This window comes from Gracilinanus agilis, chromosome 1 (genome assembly GCF_016433145.1).
Source record: "Gracilinanus agilis isolate LMUSP501 chromosome 1, AgileGrace, whole genome shotgun sequence".
In the NCBI taxonomy this organism is placed as follows: domain Eukaryota; kingdom Metazoa; phylum Chordata; class Mammalia; order Didelphimorphia; family Didelphidae; genus Gracilinanus; species Gracilinanus agilis.
In genome coordinates this window covers 101,369,872-101,393,740 of record NC_058130.1, presented here as the reverse complement: position 1 = coordinate 101,393,740, position 23,869 = coordinate 101,369,872, and the positions used below count along the sequence as shown (strand labels likewise).

The window sequence follows — 23,869 nt, the reverse complement described above, 5'->3', positions numbered from 1 at the left end:
TGTAATATGTCCCTTCCTCTGGACTCATTCACCCATTTTTCACACTGCCATTGGCAGGTCGGGTCCCCCAGAAGGTGCCTGTTACTGCTCCTATGTTTCTAAAGGTAATCCTGTAGTTGCTACTCTTTATAGGACTGGCTCTTTTAGGGGAGCATTGCCTCCACTGGTCTGATGATTCATTTGGGCTTGCTCCTCTTAGATTACAGTGTCTTGGCTGGACAAGAAAATCTGCTGCTGGAGTGGGTGGAGCAAATCATTAATGGTTGTGCTACATAGACCATATTGGGCTGCTGCTACCTGTGCCAGACAAATAGCTCAGTCTCCGTGCTCTTTTTCAGGGTTTGGCATCTCTTTTGGACAGACTGATCAACTTGTCTTCTACACCCACTCTTCCATGGGCATCTACAATCTTTCTTCTACCCTCAGTCAGAGACTGGACTAGGGAACACTTTGCTCTCTTCAGCTGAAGGAACACTGAGCTCCTTCCGCTAAGGCAGCAGATCTCTAGCTTTTTCACAGGTTCCTTCTCATTCCAAAGTCCCTCTCCTTCCATAAATCACAGTTATTTTCACCTGCTATTCCCTTAGGAATAGCAGGTAAATAAATGGATAAGGACAAAGATGTGGTTGCAGCTTATATTCTGAGAGGCACGTTCATCTCTGGCTGTCTTCTATATTCCTATGCAATTAAGGTTTTCACACCTCCCACACTTTTTAGGGTAGGGAATATCTAGCTAAAATAGTTTCCTTTTGCTTTTTCTCTTGGCCTATTTGGTTTTGTTGTAAGCACTATTGAACCACGATCCCACATGAAACTAATGACATTTTTAGCACAGCTTTTCAGGCTTGGGCAAGATGTGATATTTTGGTCAGCCTTTCTAGATATTCTCCTTTCCCTTCATCCACTGTTAAAGTACCTCATTTCTAGAGCATGGTTAGACATTGACTGCATCCCATCTTGAATTTTGTCTTGCCACTGGTCTTTGATAGCTCTGGAAGAGAGAGACTGAGGAGAATGGTTTAAGGAGACAAGGGAAATTTTGACTCATAAAAGAGAAACATGTAAAACTCAGAGCATTTCTATAGAACTATCATGTAATCATGAGCCACTTCTTTCCAGAGTTAGGCATATTCATGATCATCTTCAGAGATCATCAAATCTAACCAAAAGAAGAATGAGATATACCTCTGCAACTTCCCCGCTACCTAAGGGAAATTCAAGATGGGATGCAGTCAAATGTCTAACCAAGCTCTAGACCAGTGGTGGGCAAACTTTTTTTTTAAACCCTTGTACTTCGGTGTATTGTCTCATAGGTGGAAGATTGGTAAGGGTGGGCAATGGGGGTCAAGTGACTTGCCCAGGGTCACACAGCTGGGAAGTGTCTGAGGCCGGGTTTGAACCTAGGACCTCCAGTCTCTAGGCCTGACTCTCACTCCACTGAGCTACCCAGCTGCCCCCAAACTTTTTAAAGAGGGGGCCAAAGGAAAGAACATGCTCATCTGTCGGTCTGTTTCTAAGGCGACTCTTTCGAAATTTCATTGTATTGTATCCTACTCATTGTATTAGTCAGATTAGGAATAATGTGGCACGGCCTGATAGAACATTTCAGGGGGCCAAATCTGGCCCGAGAGCCATAGTTTGCCCAAAACTGCTCTAGAACATGCAACTCTGCCTCACTTAAATCCAATTTATGCATGAGTCCAATATCATTAGTGATTTAATTTCACTTCCTCTTGTTCCTGTTCAAGTACAAAGGACAACCACTACCATAATCCTGACCTTGAAACCCACATGCAAGTTTTCAGGGCTACTTCAAAGTCTATTTGCTCCAGTCTAATAAGTACTTTATCAATTGTGTCAGCATTTGGACAAAAGTTAAACCAAATAACATTACTTATAGGGGAGGACACTAGAGTGGGAAGGGGGTCCAAAAGAAAAAAGAAATGTCTCTATGTTATAAGATGTTCATACTTTCCAGCTATGAAATGATTGATCCTTTCACATCTATCTTTTAAAGACATAATTATCTTCCATCATATGCAAGGCCTTGACACAAGGGCTTAGACTTGTTCTGCCTAACCCCAAATCACAGAGCAATAAACAGAAGTTGTGACAAGGTGAATTTAGCTTTTATGTAAATAAAAATTTCGAAACATGAAATAGAATACCTTAGGAAAGTTTAGTTTATGTGAGGTTCTGAGTTCAAACTAAGTCTGAATGAATGACCCTCCCCTTTGGTGGGGGGTGGGGGAAAGTTGCAGAGTTTTATCTCATTCTTCTCTTGATTAGATTTGATGATCTCTGAAGATGCTCCTGAATATGCCTAACTCTGGAATGAAGTGACACAGGATTACGTGATCATTCTATAGAAAAGCTCTGAGTTTTACATGTCTCTCTTGTATGAATTAAAATTTCCCTTGTCTACTTAAGCCGTTCTCCTCAAAAATGTCACGAGTTGTCTGAATATGATATTAGGGTTTTTCAGTGTGTCTCAATTTGGTGCTGTGATACATATTTAAAAGAAAACATTCATCTGTGTAACACTTTATTCTTTGGAGACTCTGGGAAAGATAACAGGCATGCCATGCAAATAAACCTTGAGCTTTAAATAAATGTAGACTAGACACCAATCAAGAAAATTGGGAGATTTCTGAACAGCATCATATGAACAATTTTTCTTTAAATAATGAATCACAAGTAGATTCCGTGTTCATGTAATAATAAAGGCTGACCCCAAGAAAGACATCTGAGATTATACCTCACTACCTTCTTTGCAGAGATGAAAAATGCCAAATATATAATGTTAGATTTTGGTTGATCCATTGATTAGTTCTACTAAACTTCTTTTTTCTTTATTTTTAACTCAAAATTTTCCTTTTTTCTTATTGGTTATAAAGATGGCTCTCTGTGTAGGAAAGGGAGACATATTGATAAATGAAGATAATGTGAAAACAATAATTTTCAATATATATGTTTTAAAATAAAATAATAATATTTGGCATTTACATAGCTCTTTTGATTAAGAACTTTATGTATAATAACTTATCTACTGTTCAAAACAAATCATGTGACATAAAGCAGATAAGGAGTATTCCTACTACACATGATGTCCCAAAAATCTTAGTGCAGTTTAAGCTACGAAAGTTTCAAATTGTGCTATGACTTTTGAGACACAATATACAGATGAGGAAATAGAAGTTCAGAGGATTGAAGTGATCTCCAGAAGGTCACATGACTATTAAATAGTAGATTCTGGATTCCATCCCAGGCTTTCTAATGCCTAGACTAGTTTTATTCCATTATAGGGCACTTCCCTCACTTCCATCCTCATGAACATCTCCAGGGCTTTTGACTCAACTAAGCTGAAGCAAAAATAATTTTTCAGTTGGAAGGCATCGAACACCGTGTGGTACAATAGAAAGAATAATGGGTCTGGAGTCAGAATCTGGACTCAAATCCCTCTTCTAACAATTCATACCTCTGTGACCCTGAGCAAGTGACATAATCTTGCTAAGCCTCAGTTTCTTTATCCATAAAATGTAGGGATTGGACTATATGGCCTCTAAAGTTCTTTCCAACTGTAGATCTATGATCCTAGGATTATAATGAGTGAACCCCTAGACTCTAGATCAGTGATTCCCAAAGTGGGCGCCACCACCCCCTGTTGGGTGCTGCAGCGATCCAGGAGGGTGGTGATGGCCACAGGTGCATTTGGGGGCAGTGAATAACTGTAAGGGGGCAGTGATAATATGTGACAGGGGGCGCTAAGTAATATTTTTTCTGGAAAGGGGGCGGGAGGCCAAAAACATTTGGGAACCACTGCTTTAGACACTTCTGACTATGCAGATATAAACCAAATAATCCTCTGAGAACTAGAAGCTAGAAAAGGTCTTCTCACTTGGTTACCTATAAATGAACTCGGGGAAAAACTATATTAAATAAAAGGTTATACCTTTATCTCCCCATTGTAGTCTGATAGTTACTATTCTCTGTTTTAGACTCTCCTCTCTATAAAACACATCAACAAATCCAATTTCTTCTTGTATGCACAATAACAAAGGGAAAACCTAATGTGCAGTATTATGAGAAAGTTCTAAACTTTTGTTTCTGGCTTAATACTTTTTGTCACTGTGTGCCATTTCATGAATTTCAATATTTCATGTTCTTTCTGAAGGCCTAGATAAGAATCCACCCTTTGTTATTTACTACCCTATGTGATTTTGAATTTTTTTTAAACTTATTTCACCTCAATTTTTTTATCTTAAAAATGAAGAGTAGGCCAACCTGAACATGGTCTCCTCCTTCTCAAGTCTATAATTCTATGATCTCAATGTCATCTCCTTTGGTAGTTAAACATTAAGGTAATCTGAGTTTGTTCACTAAGAGTCCATAATCTTTCTACAGCATATCTCACATACACAGAGAAAACCTTATTTTATGTCAAAAATAAGTTCCTAGGAACATAGAGCTGGAGTTAAAAGTGACTTCAGAACTTCTTGAAGAGTTACATGCAAAGGGGCATTAGGGTCTTTTTGTAACCTGAATCCTATCTCACTAAGGGATCATGGCACTTAAAGAAATTCAACCAGGAAGCCTTTATAAAGAAAAGTGTACTTTGGTAACATGAATAAATACTACTCGGCTTATCTTTTATATCCAAAAAAAAAAGGTCCACAAACGAATTTTCATCTATCAAATTCCTTAAATCACGTTACAATCATATTTCTGGCTCTGGCTTCTAACTCTGAGGCATTTTCTCATTACCATCAGTGCCCTATTGAATGAAATCCTACACAAGAGCACTTTGACAGCTACCAAGCATGAAGGATGCTTAGTAAGAGTATTGTTATTGTTGTCAGTGCTCAATTGCCCTTTTCCCTAATCATTGAAAATCTCTGTTGTTTGAGGGCATTCCATTTTTATAGTAAAGTAAGTAAGAATGATTATTTGTATCACAAGAGCGTTTACAGAAATTGCTTTTTTTTAAAAAACGTAATAAAGAAATAGCATTTATCTTGCTCTTACTTTCTTCTTTTCCTATGGTGACTAGATAGCTGTCAAAGCACTGTTCATATAGGTTAAGACCACCAGTGTCTGAATTTTCATTGTCCTTAGTAACAGATGGATGTGAGAAGGATATGAAATCTAAGACTTCTCTACAAGACCAAAGAGGGCATATTTCCTGTATCCTATAGGAAGAGTTTAGGTTAGATAATATTGTGAATTATATGAATTGAAGGCTTTGGGATTCTCAACTTCATTAAAAAAGAGTAATCATGGAATCTCTTTTTTTTCCCAGAGACAATAAGGTCTTTTGGGGTCTCTGCTTTTTCTCCTCAGATCTAGGCTGCCTTTTATCTTAACACTTAAAAATGGTTGTTCATGATTTTGCAATCGCCTCCCATCAAAATCCTAAGAACAGTTAATGCATTGTAACTAGTAAAGATACAAAAGAAAGTAATACCAGTTTTGTTAAGATGTCTGTCTTGTCTTGCCGGAAAGATATGGTGATCAAAGCACAGGCATGTATAATAGTATTTTACTACAGAATAGGCAAGTCAGCTAAGGAACCACAGTATTCAGCACATTTGATTTAAAATGAAATTTTAACTAATCAAGAATGCTAGGACTGATATTTCAAAGTTCCTGTGATGTGTTATAACTACATAATCCATCTCAATAGAGAAGAACAATGAGCAAATAAATTCATGAATCAGAGTTCTGTTTATGCTTCTATTTGGGTCATTTTTTTTCATTGAATGACTTTTGAGGTGATGAAAGGTGTTAGAAAATGAGTGTTCACTGAGCCTGCATCTTTACTGAGCCTGGATCTCTGCTATAAAAAATGAATTATATACTTGAAGAAATTCACACACTTTTTCATTTATTCGTGTGCACTAATAGCTGTAATCATCACAGTTTATATTATTCAGAATTGATTAACCTTGAAAGTAGACATACTTATCATATCCTGTCATGAATTTGTTCATTTCTTTTAGCTACTAGGTTTAGAGAGTGAAGCATTTTCTATCACTAATGTACAAGAGGAGAGATAGCATAATGACATAATAGATATGGTCTAGACTGGTCAGGAAGCCCTGGATTTAAGTTCCCTCCTCTCATGCCATATTTACATTTTTAAATGGCATGATTTTACAGAAGTCATTAACTCCCCATTGCCAATAAAAATATGAAAAATCATGACTTTCAGAACAGTGGCCAGGTCACAGATGTAGACCGAGTTTTTCTTCTTCAGGCGCTCCCTATGAGAAAAAAAAAACTCAGTTCCAAACCTCCTGGCTCCTCCCAAAAGAGCACTTCCTCTGCAAAAAAATCTAAAAACCTAATAGAGCATTCCTAGTATGTATTCTTTCTTTGAATATGAATAATCAAATCAGAAATTGAAAGGTACAAGACACTAACCAAGCCAATAGTCCACTAAGATCCTCTTCTACTGCAACATTGGAGTTTCTGAAGTCAATTTAATTGGGAAGGAACAAGTCCTACTAAAATGGAAAAGCATGAACTTTTCTGGTCTGGTGGCAAACTCTATTTTGGTCATCTGAGGAGGAGCCCTAATAAGTTTAACCTCAGAGTGATGTAAGAAACTACGGAAAAACCTCTTAAGTCATCAGGGTATTTCTATCTGCATATTTGGCAGGAATATTCACACCAACAAAATCAAGGCATCTTTACAGTCAGTCCATCAATATGCATTTATTGAGCATCTAATGTTTGTGTATTAAAGTCTAGAAGTTCAAGTGAAAGAAAATGTATTGTAACACATTCTAATCCTCATCAGTAGTTACAATTCTGGGGGTAAAGAACTCAAAATAAAAATTTAGCCAGTGTTACCAAGATTGCTTTTAAAGGCAGACAAATTCTATATCTCTCATTCAATTGACTTGCATTTATCTTAAGGAGGCAATAAATGCAGCTCAATAAAAAGTTCATTTCTTTCTATTATTAGAAGTTATATGTTTAGAGTGACTTTCTGCTTGATATGGCTCAGGCTAAAGCAAAGATCTGGTTTTCAGGAATTTCCAGAAAGTCCACACTCAGGAAGGTAAAACAAATGAGCCTTATTGTCATATATGAAATCCGGTAAGAAGGCAAACAAAAGCATATGTTTACACGGAGTATATGGTGATATAAAGAGAGGTTTGTTTCCACAAATGCAAAAACTCACCCAATGAGAGAAGGAGATGTCAGGCAGCCCACTCAAAGATGGGCTTCAGGTGACAAAGTTATGTAACCTAAAACTTGGACTTGAAAAGAGGAAATAGGTTCCAGATGTGGGAGGGGGCATTCCTAATGAGATACAGTGTGATAGGAAGTTCTGGGGGTCACAGATGACTACCAGGTTTAGGTGAGGTTATAGTAGGGGGAGTTTTTTATCAGGACAACAAATTGAGGAGAGGATCTAATATTAACTAGATAAGCCAGAAAAGAAGAAAGGACTAGCTCAGTCCTCTCAACCAGTCAAGAATTTCATCCATCCAAAAAACTGTGCTTCTTATCAACCTGGCATTGCTCCTTTTAATGGGTCCCAGCTGAAAGCAATCCCACACCCTTCAGGTAGGAATGAGCTTGAGAAGGGAAGAAGCATTTATTAAATACCTATGTTGTAAAGCCAGGCACTGTGCTAGGCACTTTACAAATGCAACCTTGGGGGGATGGATGGATGGGTGGATGGATGGATGGATGGATGGATGGATGGGTGGGTGGATGGATGGATGGATGGATGGATGGATGGATGCTATTATTATACCCACTTCGTAGTTTAGGAAACTGAAGCAATCAAGGATTTGGTGACTTATCCAGGATGCTTCAGTTAATAATGTTTGAAGCTACATTTGAATTCAGGTCTTCCTAACTCCAGGCCAGGTCCCACATCCATTGTATCATCTAGCTGCCTCTAGTGCCTCCATTTTAAAGGTGATATTAAGCAACACAGTGAACATTCATAGTCAGCTTTGCTACAACTCCAGTTTTCTCTATGTCGTGTCCTCTTACCCATTCCACTTGAAGCATGTTCAGTAGGCATTCTTGTCAAGTGAATGAAAAATGAGAATGCATTACCTCCTCAGGCTTATGCACCAGATATTAATCTTACATAGAATTTATAGAGGAAGGTAGGTAGCACAATGAATAGAGAGTCCAGCCTGAAGTCAAGAAGTCCTGAATTCAAATCTAGTCTCAGACACTTAAAAGCTGTGTGATCCTTGGCAAGTTACTTAACCTTGTTTGCCTCAGTTTCCTCATCTGTAAAATGAGCTGGAGGAGGAAATGGCAAATCACTCTAGTGTCTCTGCCAAGAAAACCCTAAATGGGGTCATAAAGAGTTGAATACAACTGACAAGTGACTAAACAACAAGAAGAATCAATAGAAGATGGAGGATAATAGAGGGAAAGAAACCTCTTTCAATATCTTTTGAATAACAGCTATTAATCAGTATCAGGCCAGTCAGATAGTACAACACTAATTACAACTGTTGCTGGTTGACCTGGTTGCTAATTGACAACTCAGACATCTAGAAGCATTTTTTTCTGTGTCCTATCCTGTGTCAGCTATTAAAAAACAAACATTTATTAAGCTTTTACTGTATGCCAGACACCCTTCTAAGTGCCTCTGGGATCCCAAGGATACAAAATTCCTGTATCACATCCAAGGCCTGCTGACATATAGTGTATAATAGTTACATAAAGAAAACATTGTACCATAATGTATTAAATGGACAATTACTCATGCTTAAAAAAAACTTCGTGTCACTAAGAATTGCCTGATGAAATGTTTTAATCATTTATGTCATCTCTGGTATCAGGTCAAGGCAAGGGTGTGTTTAGAAGTGAAAAATAATCAACATTTAGCTGAGTTCTAATTCCTAGTACAATGAAAGAAATTGGAATGTGACACAAGCCATCTTTTAATAATAGCTCCAAGCTGCATTGAAACAAAGTAATCACATTTCTATAGGAATTTTAGCTGGTACAGCCAGACAGTTTAATTAGGAAATCCCTATTTTGAGATAGTATGCAAGTTTTTCACTGAGAACTTTTATAACTTTAGTTTGAATATATTTGAATTAATTTTAGTCATCTTGTAAATCATTTGCTTGATATTAAATATATAATCATATGACCTTCAAAATATTTAATCTAGCCGAAACCTCTGTCAAAAGTAAAAGGGTTTACTTTTCTTTGAAAATCCTTAGCATTCAGGAAATGACTTTTTCTTTGTAGCATTAAAGTAGAATGAGTCTGCTCCACATTTGAAAATGGGACATATAAACGTTAACATCCAGAAACAACCTTCCTTACCCAGAGGTCACTTCTCCAACAACTTCAAATATATAGAATACACTTGCCTTTTACTGGGGGTTGCAGGGGAATCACTTATTCATTTCCTCATCACAGCCTTCTGCTCTTCAGGACAGGTTGATAACAGACTTCTCTATCTCTTGAAGTCCATTTCTGCCCATACAACTGAAGTGGCTTCATAAGGATGCTGAAACTTATTCCTACTTTCACTCTACTCCCCAGTTCTCCCCTTGAATACAATGTCTTAGCTTAGCTGTGGTGGGAAGGGGTGACACACTCCATGGTAGATATTTTCAGCCATTTTCATTTGTGTCAGTTTCTTTGTAACCCCATTTGGGGGTTTCTTGGCAAAGATACTGGGTTGGTTTGCCATTTCCTTCTCCAGCTCATTTTATAGATGAAGACTGAGGTAAATGGGGTTAAGTAATTTACCCAGAACCACACATTTATTAAGTGCCTGCGGCCAGATTTGAATTCAGAAAAATAAGTCTTTCTTGATTTCAAGCCAAGTGCTCTATCCGCTGTGCCACCTAGCTGCCATATTGGATCTTATCCTTCAGTTAATTGTTTAATCCTCTCTGGATTTTATATCATTTTACTTCCATACCTAGGCTAAGCTCTAACTTCCACCCCTTATATTCCCACAAAACAAGAAAGGGGGTACCTTTTTCTTTCTGGTTCTCACTTCTGGCCCCTTTTGGCTATGGGTCAGAACAGTAGATTTTAACAATCTACCTTCCTAAATCAACTCTATCCTACTGACAGTGCATGTCTAACTAGCATTTCTCCTGACTAAGGGCATTCATTCCCTTGCTGTTTCCTTGAAATGAACCTCCCATGATCATTTCTATTTTTTCTCACTAAGGAAACTGTATTTTATCATAGAGGAATGAAGAAGCCACTGAAGACGTTGAGTAAGGTGGTATCTTGACATAGTCAGTCTGTGTTTAAAGAACATGAAATTGACAGATTATGGAGAATAGATTAGGAAACACAGAGATGGAATTAGAGAGATCAATTAGAAAGCTATTGCAGTAGTACAAGTGAAAGATGATGATGGCCTGTAAAAAGATAGGCTAGGCTACTCGTAACATCAGAGAGAAGATGTATAAGTAGATATTAGAGTATAATGAGAGGGAATAGAGACTATGAAGGCTTATCTAAATTTCTATTTCTACCAGCACTGAGCACTGTGCTCTGAACACAGTAGCTCTTAATGAATGTTGAACAACATTAAAGGACCCATTCTCCAATGACAATATAATCAACAAAACACCAGTTTGCTCACATCTATTGGGTTTGCCACTAACAGCGTCCCTTGGTCTCTTATGTGACAAATGTACTGATGACTCCAATGGCTTCCTATTTGTCACACACACAAAACATGCTGGGTTTTAGCCTCAAAAATGAACAATTTTTATAGAATTAAAAATTTTCCAGATTTATTCATTAAATTATAAATATATTAGTAGCAATTCTGTTTCCATCCAGTAAATGAGGCACATGCTTTTTCAGGATAACCTATAAAAAGTCATACTGTGTATGATTTGGGTTAATTATTTCCATAGTCACATGAATCTTCTGACAGTTTCTATTCTTGTTAGCAAACCTTAGGAAAAGTCAACATGAGTACAAGATATTATGCAAAAAAATGAATTCCTGATGTCAACAACTGAAATAGACTGCTATAATAAACCCAATTGGCAAAAAAGGGGGGTTTGGAGAGTTGCGATGTTCCCTGAAGTCTTCATTTTTATTTATTAAAATTCAAGAAAACTAGAAAATAATTCTTTGACCCCACCCCAAAAAAGCTTCTATATTACATGGACAAACATGGAAAATAACCTAATAATAACTTGCCCTTAAAGTCAGCAAGGGGATTGACTTAAACATCTGGGATTTCCCAATAGAGCTGTGTTTAAGGAGTGAGTGTGATTGCAGTGGGCACATCTTTATTCATTAGCAGAGACCACATCTCACCCCTGGGTAGCTCTCTGGGACCAAATTTATTTGTTTATCTATTTATCTGGTGCTATCTAAGTGCTCATACAATCTAATTAGCCTAATTTCACTACCCTATTCAGCAGGAGGAGGACATAAAGTCTCCTCATCTCCCTCTCCATTGGAGCCTTTTATTGACTCAATAGTGCTGATTTAGTGAGCCTTCTCAGAGAAAGAATTTTCCTCACCCCATGTGACAGGTTTGGGCAAAGTTAGCCTTGAATTTCTGCTGTAAATGCTTGAATATGAAAAAACTTCATACCCTTATGAGGCAGCTAAAGAGTTCTAATCTCATCATTTATCAGGTGTGAAAGCTTGATGTTGAGAAGGGGAGATTGACATAATTCTTTCCCATTAAAAAGCTATCTGTTACTTTTGACACTGGTAAAGAGGAAGAAATGAAACAAGAAGAAGAAAGAAGAGAAACAGTGAGAAGATGAAAAAAGAAAGGGAAATATTTTGAAGCATTATCTATTTTCTAAGATGTGGGAGAAATTGAAATCATCAAAAGGAGAAAAGCATCCTCTCTTCTCACTTCTCTCTGAAATCTCTATTTGAACATGTAAGAGTTGGAATTCATGAATTTCTTGATGCAAAATAAAAGGCAAAAGAGAAATGGGGAGATATAAATTTATTATATTCCCAAAGTTTCCCAGACTTTGACTCTTACTCTCACAAGAGGATAAATTTAGAACTGAAAGGAAGCTTATAAGCTATTGAGTTCAACTTCCTCACTTTATAGGTGAAGAAATTGAGGTTCAAAGATTTTAAGCGATTTGCCCATAACCCAGCCAAGAATCTGATTCAGGATTTGAACTCAGCTCTTCTTGATGCTAACTAAGTCAGCCACCATGTCACCTAGCTGCCGTCACATCTATTCAGTCAGTCTTTTTGTTTTTAACTTTGAAATATTTTTCATCAATCTTTTTCTTTCCTTACCTACTGCTGTTCTCCTTGTTCACTGCTTATCATCTCCTATCTGAATTATTATAATCACTTCCTAACCAGATACTCTGTCAGTACACTCTCTCCATTCAATCCATCCTATATATCACCATCAGATTCATCTTACTGAAATACTATTTTTATTACACCATCCCCTCCTCAAGATCTTATTTTGGATTCACATTGCCTACAGGGCAAAAAAAATAACACATTTTTGTTTTCAAAGCCCTTTATTATCTGGACTCAAAACATCCAGACTTCATGCCCTATATTCCCCACACACAAATTCTCCACTTCAAATAATAAAGTTAGCTTTCTTTCAGATAGGCACAACAGGTTTATTCCCACCTCTGCACCTTTGCTCAGGATGTTCTCACTCCCAGAATACTTTTCTTCCTTCTCTTTAACTTTTGCTCAAGCCCCAATTCATACATGAACCTTCTCCCCACTATTCCATCCCATATAGATCTCACCTTTCTGTAAGCTTTGAATGCACTTATTTGTCTAGATCACTTATTTTGACCTTTAATTGACATGTTGCCTTTCAGTGTTCTTTTTCACATTTGTGAAAGTCTTGTCTTCCCTACTAGACTACCAGGTTCTTAAATTTAGAGACCAGGTCTTCTGTTACCCAAACATCTCCCACAGCAATCTGCTAGGTATATGGTAAGTGCTAAATAAATTCTTAATAAATCTTAGTTTGAGTCTAAAACTTTCCCTTAGACTCTTCTTTCCTGATGGAATTTGAGTTGGATATAGGCAAAAATCAAACTTTCTATGCAAAGAAATATTTTTACTTTTGAATCACTCCACCCTCATTCCCATCTTACACATTAACTAACTTGTATTTAGAGCTTGTGCAGTGAAGTGACATAGCAAATGGTGTGATGGGCCTGAAGTCAGAAAGACTCATCTTCCCAAGTTTAAATCTGTCCTCAGACACTTACTAGCTATGTGACACTGGGCAAGTCACTTAACCCTATTTGTCTCAATTTCCTCATCTATAAAATGAGCTAGAAAATGAAATGGTAATCCACTTCACTGCCTTTGCCAAAAAAAACACCAAATGGGGTCATGAAGAGTCAGACACAACTGAAAAGACTGCAAACAAGAATTTACTGTTTATATAGTGAGCACATTTTCTTGTGATTTTTTTTCTTCTCTTCTTCTAGATTGTTCTTTCTGTCTGTGTAATTATATTCTTAATCTATTGTTCTCTCTTTTCTTCCTTTGGCAAGATATGCCACTGTAGATTCCAATTTTTCTATTCTAACTTCTTTTGCTATGCATGGCATAGATTCTGCTCTCATAATTCTCATTTCTTTTTTAAACCACTCAGGAACAGTGTGTGATTGTTTTATATTCTTTTCAAATTCCACAGGGACTCTTCTCATCAAATATTGGGTCATTTTCCTTTGTTTTGCTTATAGATGCCTGAAATCAAACCTGGAAGCTATATATCTTGCTGCTCTTAAAGTCCCTGTTGATTTATCTGTTTATGCTGAAGATCTTTGAAAATTTTTCTTCTCGAGATCTTTGATAACTTAGGTCTTTTTCTGTACTCTCTGACTCCCTCCCTTCTTATTGGTGACTTCTTTGGGACCTGAATTTCAAAGCACCTTAACCTCCTCACACAGTGGGGCAATTCACGGTTCTCCAATCTATGTCTCCAACCCATGTGGCTTTTGGGTGACCAGACTAGGCCCTGGCTAGAAGCCAAAAAGCTTTCCTTCAAGGCTTAATGGAGTGATACCCATCCACCCACACACTTTGTCCTGCCCTGGTGTCCTGTCTTGCTCCCTCTGTTCCTCCATTCTCTGGCCCAGCACTAGTTGCCTTGCTGATGCTAGGGGTTGATTTTTTCAGTCTTTTACTATGAGTCTATGGGAAGAAGGAGGTGCATGTGGGGGGGGGGGGAGAGAAAGTGTGGGGGTGTGTTCATCTCTATATCCAGCCCAGACATGGGTCCTGGCCCCTTCCTTCTATTTCTTGCTCTCCTACAGAGATCTTTTATAGCCAGAATTTTTTCTTGCAGCACTTCTGACTGTGTGGCCCCACTTCTGAAGTCTGGAGCTCTGACTTTTCTATCTATCCTGGACTGAGCAGGCTTTTTTCAGCCTGGATCCAAGAACTCCATTGCACTGAAAAAAGAAAGGAGAGACCCAGATGTGGGGCTGACTCTTGTTTTAGGATCCTGTGGTTGGCTAATGTAGCTACCCTGCCTTGTAGCTTGTAGCATGGGGGAGGGCTGCTGAATGTACTGTAGATGTTAGTTCATAGATTTGTATTCTTTTTTCAAAAAAACTCCTTTTAGAACTGGAGGTATTCCATGTGAACTGGAACGACCTCCAGGAATTGATGCAGTGAAAGGAGAAGAACCAGGAGAACATTATACACAGAGGCTGATACACTGTGGTACAATCGAACATAATGGACTTCTACTAGCAGCAATGCAAGGATCCAGAGCAAGGCAGAGGGACTTATGAGAAAGAAAACTAGCCATATTCAGAGGAAGAACTGTGGGAGGAGAAACAGAGAGGAAAAACAACTGCTTGAACACATGGGCTGATGGGGATATTATTGGGGAATGAAGACACTAAATGATAACTCTAGCCCAACTATCAATAATATAGAATTAGGGCTTAATCAATGATACATGTAAAACCCAGTGGAATTGTGCATTGACTAAGGGGGGTTAGGGAGGTTTGGGGAGAGGGAAAGAACATGAAACATGTAAATATGAGAAAATATTCAAAAGAAAAAGAAAAATGAAAAAATAAATAAATAAAAAATAAAAACCTCCTTTTAGATGTCCCATGTCAGAGAGACAACTGAAATGTCTTTATCTTTGTCTTTTTAGATGCATAATTTCTGATTTAGGGAGGTCTGAAAGCTTGAAGGGATTAAGGAAAATGTTTAGTCCTTTAACTTATTTATCTCATGACCTAGAAAAGATTAGAAAGGTACAGGATCTTATTTGTTCCTCACAACAACCTTATGAAGTGGATATTGTTGATATCATTAAATCCATTTTACAGGCTTAAAGAGGTTAAGGGAACTTTGATCAAAATACCAGTAAGAGTCAGAGTCAAGATTCAAATTCAGATCTCTTCTTTCACTAATAGCAGTATTTTTTTCTGCAAATTTCATTGCTTCTCATGCCATCACACAAAGCAAAAGAGAAACACTTGAAATAAATCTGAGCTAGAAATGAGAATATAAATGTAGCAAGAAATCAATATCTCTCAGACTAAATATCGTGAGAAAATTGTCCTGGAGTTTAAGAGATTGTACTTGCCCAAAATCTTCTTATGGGTAATATTGATATTAAGCATAATACATTTATATAGTGCCCCCTGTGATAAGCACTGTGCCAAATGTTCTATACAAATATTTATTTCATTTGATCCTCATAAGAAACATGCATGGTAGATACTACTAGTATCTCCACCATAGAGATGAGAAAACTGAGACAAGCAAGAGATTAAGTAACTTCTGTGACCCAGGGTCACATAGCTCCCAACTCCAGACCCAACACTCTGTCTACTGTACCACTTTCTTGCCTCAGGTTATAGCAATACATAGTTATCCCAAGTCCCTCCTATTCCTATTTCTTAGCCATTATTTCTACAACTCTGTCCACCTTGCTTTTTAACTTCACTCATATTAACCCTTAATATCTCCGTTATGGCTTAGGATCAAGTATCATATAGTCCAACTTTCTTCATTTTATGAAGGAGGAAACTGAGACCTGGAGGAAAGAAATTAATTCCACAAAAGCAGAATCAGGACTCAAATCCAAGTTATAACTCAAGAACTAGTGCTCTTCCCTCTATATTACAGTCTTATTTGCCCTCCTTTGTTATCCTTCAAGCAATCCACAAATCATTATCGAGGGTTCACTATATATCAGGCACAGTGCTAAGTTCTAGGGATACAAAGAAAAAGCAAACAAAATCCCTGTCCTCAAAGAGTTTACTTTCTGATGGAGCAAACAGCATTAATGTGTTTATATATAAGTTGTTTACAGAGTGGATATGAGGTGAACTTAGAGGAGAAGGCACCAGCAATGAGGAGGAGTAGGAAAGACATCCTGCAGAAGGTGATAATTAAGATGAATCATGAATGAAGCCAGGGAGCCCAAAAATGAGGAACAGCAAGTAATTTCATTGTGGCTCTGTATGAAGAGAAGTGATGGCTAAAAAGAGTGAAAAGATAGAGTGTAGGTTGGAAAATGTTTCAAATGTCCAAAAGAGAAGTCTGTGTTTGGTCTTTGAATAAACAGAAGTGACTAGAGTTATTGGGTATGGGAAAGTGACATGGTCAGACCTATGCTATACAGTAGATGAATTGGAGTGGTGGGACTTGAGGCAGTGAGACCAATGAAGGAGTTGTTATAACAATTGAGAAAAGAAGGATGTAAATGGAGAAAAGGAGGCATAGATAAGAGATGTGCAGTGGGTATGTATGGTTGGATATCTGGGATAAGTAAGAATTGAGAACTGAGAATAATATTGATTTGGAACCAGAGTGACTAGAAGAACAATGGAACTGTCGGCAATAATAGGGAAGTTCAAATGGGAGTGGGTTTGAGGAAAAATATATAATAAGTTCTGTTTAGACAAGTCAAGTCTCTCAAGTAAAATGAGGAAAGGTAGCCCATTGTCTCTTTTAGAGTCAAATATACAAAGTGCAGAATGTTGCACAAAATATTGGATTGTTTGATGGGTTGATTAGGTTTTTTAACTTATATTATTTCCCCCTCAATTACTTGCTAAAACAATTTCCAACATTTGATTTCCAAAATGTTGAGTTCTAATTTCTCTCCCAAAATGTTGAGTTCTAATTTCTCTCCCTCATTCCCTGTCCTGCCCATTTCCTGAGATGGCAAGCAACTTAATCTAGGTTATATGTTTTTGATCATGTAAAATATATTTTCATATTGATCATATCATAGAAGAAGACTCACATTTAAAAAAAACAGAAAGAAAATAAAGTGGGAAAACAGTATGCTTTGATTTGTATCTGGATTACATCTCTGGAAATAACATTTTTCATCACAAGTCCTTTGGAATTATCTTAGATTATTGTATTGCTGAGAATAAATGAGTCATTCATAGTTGCTCACTTCAATTTGTATCAGTTCATGTAAGTCTTTCCAGGTTTTTCTGGTAGTTACTCTGCTTGTCATTTCTTATAGCATACTAGTGTTCTATTACAATCATATACCACAACTTGTTCAGCCATTCCCCAATAAGGAGACATCTCAATTTCTAATTCTTTGCCACAAAAAGAGCTGCTATAAACATTTTTGTACAAATGGGCCCTTTTCCCTTTTTGAAAATCTTTTTTTTTTGGTGATATAGACCTAGTAATGTATACATATAGCTCAATCAAAATATGCAGTTTTATAGTTCTTTCACCAAATTGCTCTCTGGAATGGCTGGATCAGTTCACAACTACACCAATAGTTCATTAGTGTTAATGAAGTGATTCATTTTGGCACATTTTTTTATTTTTTCATTAGGATTATTTGCTGTAAGAAATAGCTTTCTGGGTGGGGAGGAGGGGGAGGTATTTTGAGAAGCAGAGTTAATATAAAAATTAAAAACTACCATGACACTAAATTTTTTCAAACATGGTTCATAGCACAGAAATCCCATTATAGTCTGTACATATGTATGTGTATGAGCATGTGGTATAAGGATGCTCAGAAAAACAATCTCAGGGAGGAGGCAGTATTTTCATTGAAATCCCAGACCTATCTATTCTCTACTGAGTAACAACAACTACAATTAACCTTAATATATTATTTACTATGTGCCAGATTCAGTACTAAATGCTTTAAAATTATCGTCTCATTTGATCCTCCCAGTACTTCTAGGAGATAGGCATTATTATTATCCTCATTTTATAGATGAGGAAACTGAGGGAAAGAGATTGTCACTTGCCCAAAGTGACTTGCCAGAGAGTCTAAGAATGGACTGAAAGTCAGGTCTTCTTGACTCTAGGACCAACATTCTATCCACTGTGCCACCCAGCTGCCTCTAAAAGACCTGATCCAACAGAACTGTGGGGAGAAGCCCCTTGGCCTCTGATACTGTCACACTGCAGACAAACTCTCTCCATACTCTTTCCACGTTGCTTCCACTAGTAAATTCTTAGAGCATTGGTTCATCCAAGTACCAAGCCCCCTACTGACCTCACCACTTCCACCACAGTGTAGAAATGGGAGGGGAGTGTCAGGAGCTCTCAGAGGAGGCTCTCTATGATGAGCAGGTCTGAGGAAAAATGCTGCGAACCTAGGCTGGGGCTGGATCTCCTCACTAATTAGCCCATTTGGATTCCTAACCATTAATTGGAAATAACCCCACTATACTCCAGAGAGAAAATTATGCATGCAAGTACCTTCACTAATTCTTACCTTTTTAATCTTTATTGGCCTTTCTTATTTTGTAAAGACCACGAGAGTCAGCATCTTCCATTGTGACTCCTTCCCAATTTCCTCCTTTCACTTGCTTTAAACTTTCTGGATTAAACAATTTCATTAACAGCCGCTCTCTTCCCAGTGCACAAAACAGTCCCTCCAGCAGAACTATTCAGGGAGTCCAGAGCAATAAATTGAAGATTGGGCAATTACAGTAGCCCCCTTTTGGCTCCATTAAAATGTACCCGCCATCAAATCTGACAAACTCCTGGTATAGTTTACTCTTATAAAAATGTATCCCCTAGGACAAAGCTTTTTGAATTATCTCGTAGCAAGCAGTTAGAAAACATCTGTGCTCTACCTTACAAAGAGAGAGATACAATGTAAAGTTGAAGTTTGCCGTGAAGTATAGATGAGAAAAGGGATTACTCAACAATTAAATAGTGTAAACAAGAGGTGGCGATTGGAAAGATGAGTGGTACCTCATAAGAAATTTAAAGAAGCCTTTTTCAGTGTAAAAACAATAAACAAAAAATAAAGTGAAGAACTAGTAGGGAACATCCCCCTATGTTCCAGAGCATCTTTCCCTATATCCCTGAAAGGCACACCTATTAATCATAGGATTTTGAGCTAGAAGGGACCTTTGCGATCATCTATTCCATTGAACTCATTTTACAGATGAGGAGACTGGGGCTCTAGGAGATATAATGACTCCTCCAAAGGCACAAAACAGTAAGTTGCTAAGCTTGGATTCAGGGAAATGGCAGGATCAACATCTGAGAGTAAAATCACTATTGCACTGGTCCTGCTATGGACCACTGAGTAAATGTATTGTTCATATTTGGAATGAAGGCAGCTGGGTGGCACAGCAGATAGAATACTAGCCTTAGAATCAGAAAGACTCATCTGCTTGAATTCAAATCTGGCTTCAGACACTTAATAGTTGTGTGACTCCCAGCAAATCGCTTAATCTATTTGCCTCAGTTCCTCATAAATAAAATGGTGCTAGAGAAGGAAATGGCAAACCACTCCAGTATTTTTCCAGGAAAATCCCAAATAAGGTCATGAAGAGTTGGGCATAACTTTGATGACTGAACAACAGCAGCATTATATTGGGAAAATGCTTTATTGGGGTAGAAATGGTAAAGACAATTACCTCGCTATCAAAAACCACCTGCCACCATTTTTGTTTGGTGAGAAGATCAGGAAGAAATCACTAAACCTAAATCTTCACCTAAAGACTACCTGCTAAGAAGCCCAACTACCCTAGGGCTTGGGTCCAGTAGCTAAGAAAGGCTAGCTTATAGATAAGGAGACTCCTATTAAAAGTAGGTCAGCAATTGTGTTTTGGAGTTCTAGAGGTATCTCTGTGGGGAAGAATGAGATCCTTAATACATAAAAGAGAGTAGTGGCCAAGAGAAGGGTGTCTTGATCTGAGAAGTCAAAAAGACAGTGAGAAGAATAGTCTGGAAAGTGATTGACAGATTCTCCCTGGTAATGATGGCAATGTTGATTTGATTAACCTGTCTCCCAGCAAAGAATTGGGGGAGGTAGTGAGGTAATATGCAAATGGGAGCAGATCAGAAAATGACTTTAGTGAAAAGATGTTGTTGGGTTCGAATACAAATAGATATGGTGAGGTCTCAGCAATCAATGCCCTTTTAAATTTATTACATTCACATCTTTATAGAACTTTTGTTCTTGTGTTATAAGAACTAGCTTGCAAGAAGAGTTAAGCTAGGAAGCTAAAAGGATGGTAGGTTTCCTGCCCAAGAAATTACTGCATGTCAGATGAAGTGTGGCAGTGGATGTCTCAGCAGTAGCCTTGTAGTGTGCTGAGCTGTCCCCTGTGAGACTATCATTGGGGTTCTCTTCACCACAGCTGGTTTGATGACTGCCAAAGCAGCTCATTGTATGTGTGTGTGAGAGACAGAGAGACAGAGAGAGACAGAGAGAGAGTCAGAGAGACAGACAGACAGAGACAAAGAGAGAGAGAAACATTAGGAGTGAAAAGGGGGTCTTGTAAATAGGAGATAGGAGTTCAGCAAGTGTAAACACCTCCCCCAGCTGGGCTCACCCCCTTTCAGCTGATATTAATTCTGCTCAGCATGTGAATACCACAAACTTTACCAATCAGGCAGGCCCTAGGGGAGACCTGTTGAGAAAGTGAGTCTACTTGCCTTTTGTTGATTTTATGATATCTGTACAGCGGGAATCCACTGATCCATTTAAGATGTTTACTCCCATCAAATTCTCTTGTGCAAAAGATTCCCCATTCACTAAGAAAGAAGAGATTACCCCCCAATGTGGAACATCTATAATTGCTTGCTTTTCTTATCCCACCCTATAGATTTATATCATGGACTGATCATAAATCTGTCCTTGGAAAGAGTAGAATTTAATTTAATTGCCAATTACATACTGCAAATGGGCTGCTTGTAAATAAGCTTTTTTATGATGGTACCTTTGGCTAATGCTGCTTATGGGGAGAGGGAGTGCTTTGGATTCTTCAATGAATTCCTAGTTCATGGTGCATGACCCAACACAGAGCACTAAAATTAAACAACATGATGTGACAGTTGGGTTTTTGTATTTGTCTGGGAAGCTGCAGCAGTGGTTAGAATTATATCCTTTACTATATGCATGCACAGTTTTCATTTACCTAACAAAAATATGAGGAAGGAAAGAGTTTTGTTGTATTTAATACCACTCATGAGACCTATTTAAACCTGGGAGAGGATGGGGGAGGAGGAGGAGAATGGGAAAAACACCATTAAAGGTTTTTGCCCCTGTAGTTTTCTTTAATAATTTATTTTGTACTTATTAAATGCCTACGATATACAATAATAACAACTCACAATGCTATAGCACTTTAAATTTTGTAAAATGCTTTACACATATTTTATTTGATCCAAACAACAACCCAATGAGGTAAGTATTGTAGCTAATATTATACCCATTTTATAGAGGAGGAAACTGATACTGCGAAAGAATAAGAGACTGACCAAGGGTCATAAAGCTATTGCGTCAGTGGCAGATCCTTTTTAAAAATAGCAATTCAAATGGACCAAAACATCAGTCATGTCAATATTAAAGGCTTACTCTGTGTCAGGCATTGTACTAGGCACTAGAGAATATAAAGAGCAAAGTGAAACAATCCCTGCCCTCAAGGAACGTACATTCTGCTGAGAAATTATGGAATATTTTTCACTGGATAAGACATGTAGACAAAACTCTTACTACTACACCATGTTGTCTCCAGCGCCATGCTAAGTATTGAAGGAAATACAGATGAGGCAAAGACTCCGGTCTTCGGAAGGTGATTAAACATAAACACAAATTTAGTCCAGAGCAAAGGTGCATAAGAGTAATACAAAATGTTTAGGGAGCAGATGACAGAGGGATCATTTTTGACTGAGGGGTTTGGGGATAGATTCAGGGGCAAGATGGTAGCATTTGAACTGGTCCTAAAAGAATCAGTAGGATGTTCTTGAGGACAGCGACCATTTCATTTTCGTCTTTTATATCTCAAGCATTTTGCATAGCTAGTACCTGGCTCATCCCAGGTACTCTAAAAATATGTATTGATTGATTGCCAACAGGCAGAGATGAGATGGAGGTGGGAGTGGGGGGGGGCAGTGCTGAGGTGAACAAAAACATGGAATGCAGGATGTATTTGGGAGATGGCAAACAATCCAAATTAGCTAGTGGGAGATAAGACTGAAGCAGCAGGATGGAGCCAGCTTGTGAAGGACCTTGAATGCCAGGCTAAGGAATTTGGACATGAAGTCAGTAGGCTGCAGGAAGCCAGTGAAGCTTTCTAATTCTTCTTTTTCATATTTTTAAATACAGAATCCCCTTCACCTACAGCTGAGTTTAGAAAATTCATTAAGTTCTGATGCTGATGTCACTGTCTCAATCCTGACCATGAACAACTGGTACAATTTCAGCTTGCTGCTATGCCAGGAAGATTGGAACATCACAGACTTCCTCCTCCTCACCCAGCAGAGTGCCAAGTTCCACCTGGGATCCATTATCAATATCACAGCCAACCTCTCCTCGAGGCAAGATCTACAGAGCTTCTTGCAAGTCCAGCTTGAGAACATAAAGGACACCACTCCCACCATGGTGATGTTTGGCTGTGACATGGAAAGCATCCGGAAGATTTTTGAAATCACCACCCAGTTTGGAGGGTTGCCTCTGGAGCTCCACTGGGTTCTGGGGGATTCCCAGAATGTGGAGGAACTGAGGACAGAAGGTCTGCCTCTGGGCCTCATTGCTCATGGAAAGACCACTCAATCTATCTTTGAACATTACGTGCAGGATGCAATGGAACTGGTGGCAAGAGCCATTGCCACAGCCACCATGGTCCAGCCAGAACTTGCACTCATTCCCAGTACCATGAATTGCATGGATGAGGGAGTCACCAATCTCACTTCAGGGCAATATTTATCAAGGTAGGAAATCATTTCTCTATTTTGTCACCTCTTTTATAAGGCTACACTTGTAAATCAAACAGAAATCCCATCACCTTCTACTTTCAGAAATCTCCCTTTCTGTTAGTAGTTTGAAACAGTAAGATGGATGTAAAGTTTACCAGCCCTAAAAGACTAAGCCTAATGATTATCTATCCACTAATCTATTATCTCTTAGATGTTCTATGGCTTAGATATGTCTCTGTTACTGGTTATCACACTGTAAAAATGAGAATGTAAAGTAGACCCCATATGGCATTAAATGAGTATACTTTTTCTCCTTCCTATGGTAAGGAACTGATTAAAATCTCTTCTTTCCCATACCCTTCAGCTCTCCAGGGTAGTTGTGCCAGTATAAGGTTAACAAAAATATAAAGACATAACTGTTGCCCACCTTTGTAGAACCACTAATTAAGTGCTTTACGTATTTAAGAACATTGTTTTTGATATGGAAGGGACACCAAAGGCCATCTGGTCCAACCCATTCATTTGCAGATTGGGAAATGAGCTCAGGGAAAGTAGCTGATCTGTTCAAGGTCACACAGATAATAAATGAAAGATCCAGAAATTCCTTAACTCATGTGAGCCTTATAAGTCCAGTCAAATTAATACAAATTTATTAATCAATTAATACATGCCAGGCACTTTGCTAAGTGCTAAGGATGCAAAAAAGGCCAAAAATGATTCCACAGATGAGAAA

General features: G+C 38.1%; 1 protein-coding gene across 1 annotated transcript in view; it reads left to right on the top strand.

The window, feature by feature from the left end:
• Window positions 1–23,869, top strand: part of GRIN3A (glutamate ionotropic receptor NMDA type subunit 3A) — a 227,754-nt gene that overhangs the window by 36,855 nt on the left and 167,030 nt on the right. The window contains exon 3 of the mRNA XM_044657012.1: window positions 22,547–23,151. Within this exon, the coding sequence (XP_044512947.1) occupies window positions 22,547–23,151 (605 nt within the window). The remainder of the gene's footprint in view (window positions 1–22,546; window positions 23,152–23,869) is intronic.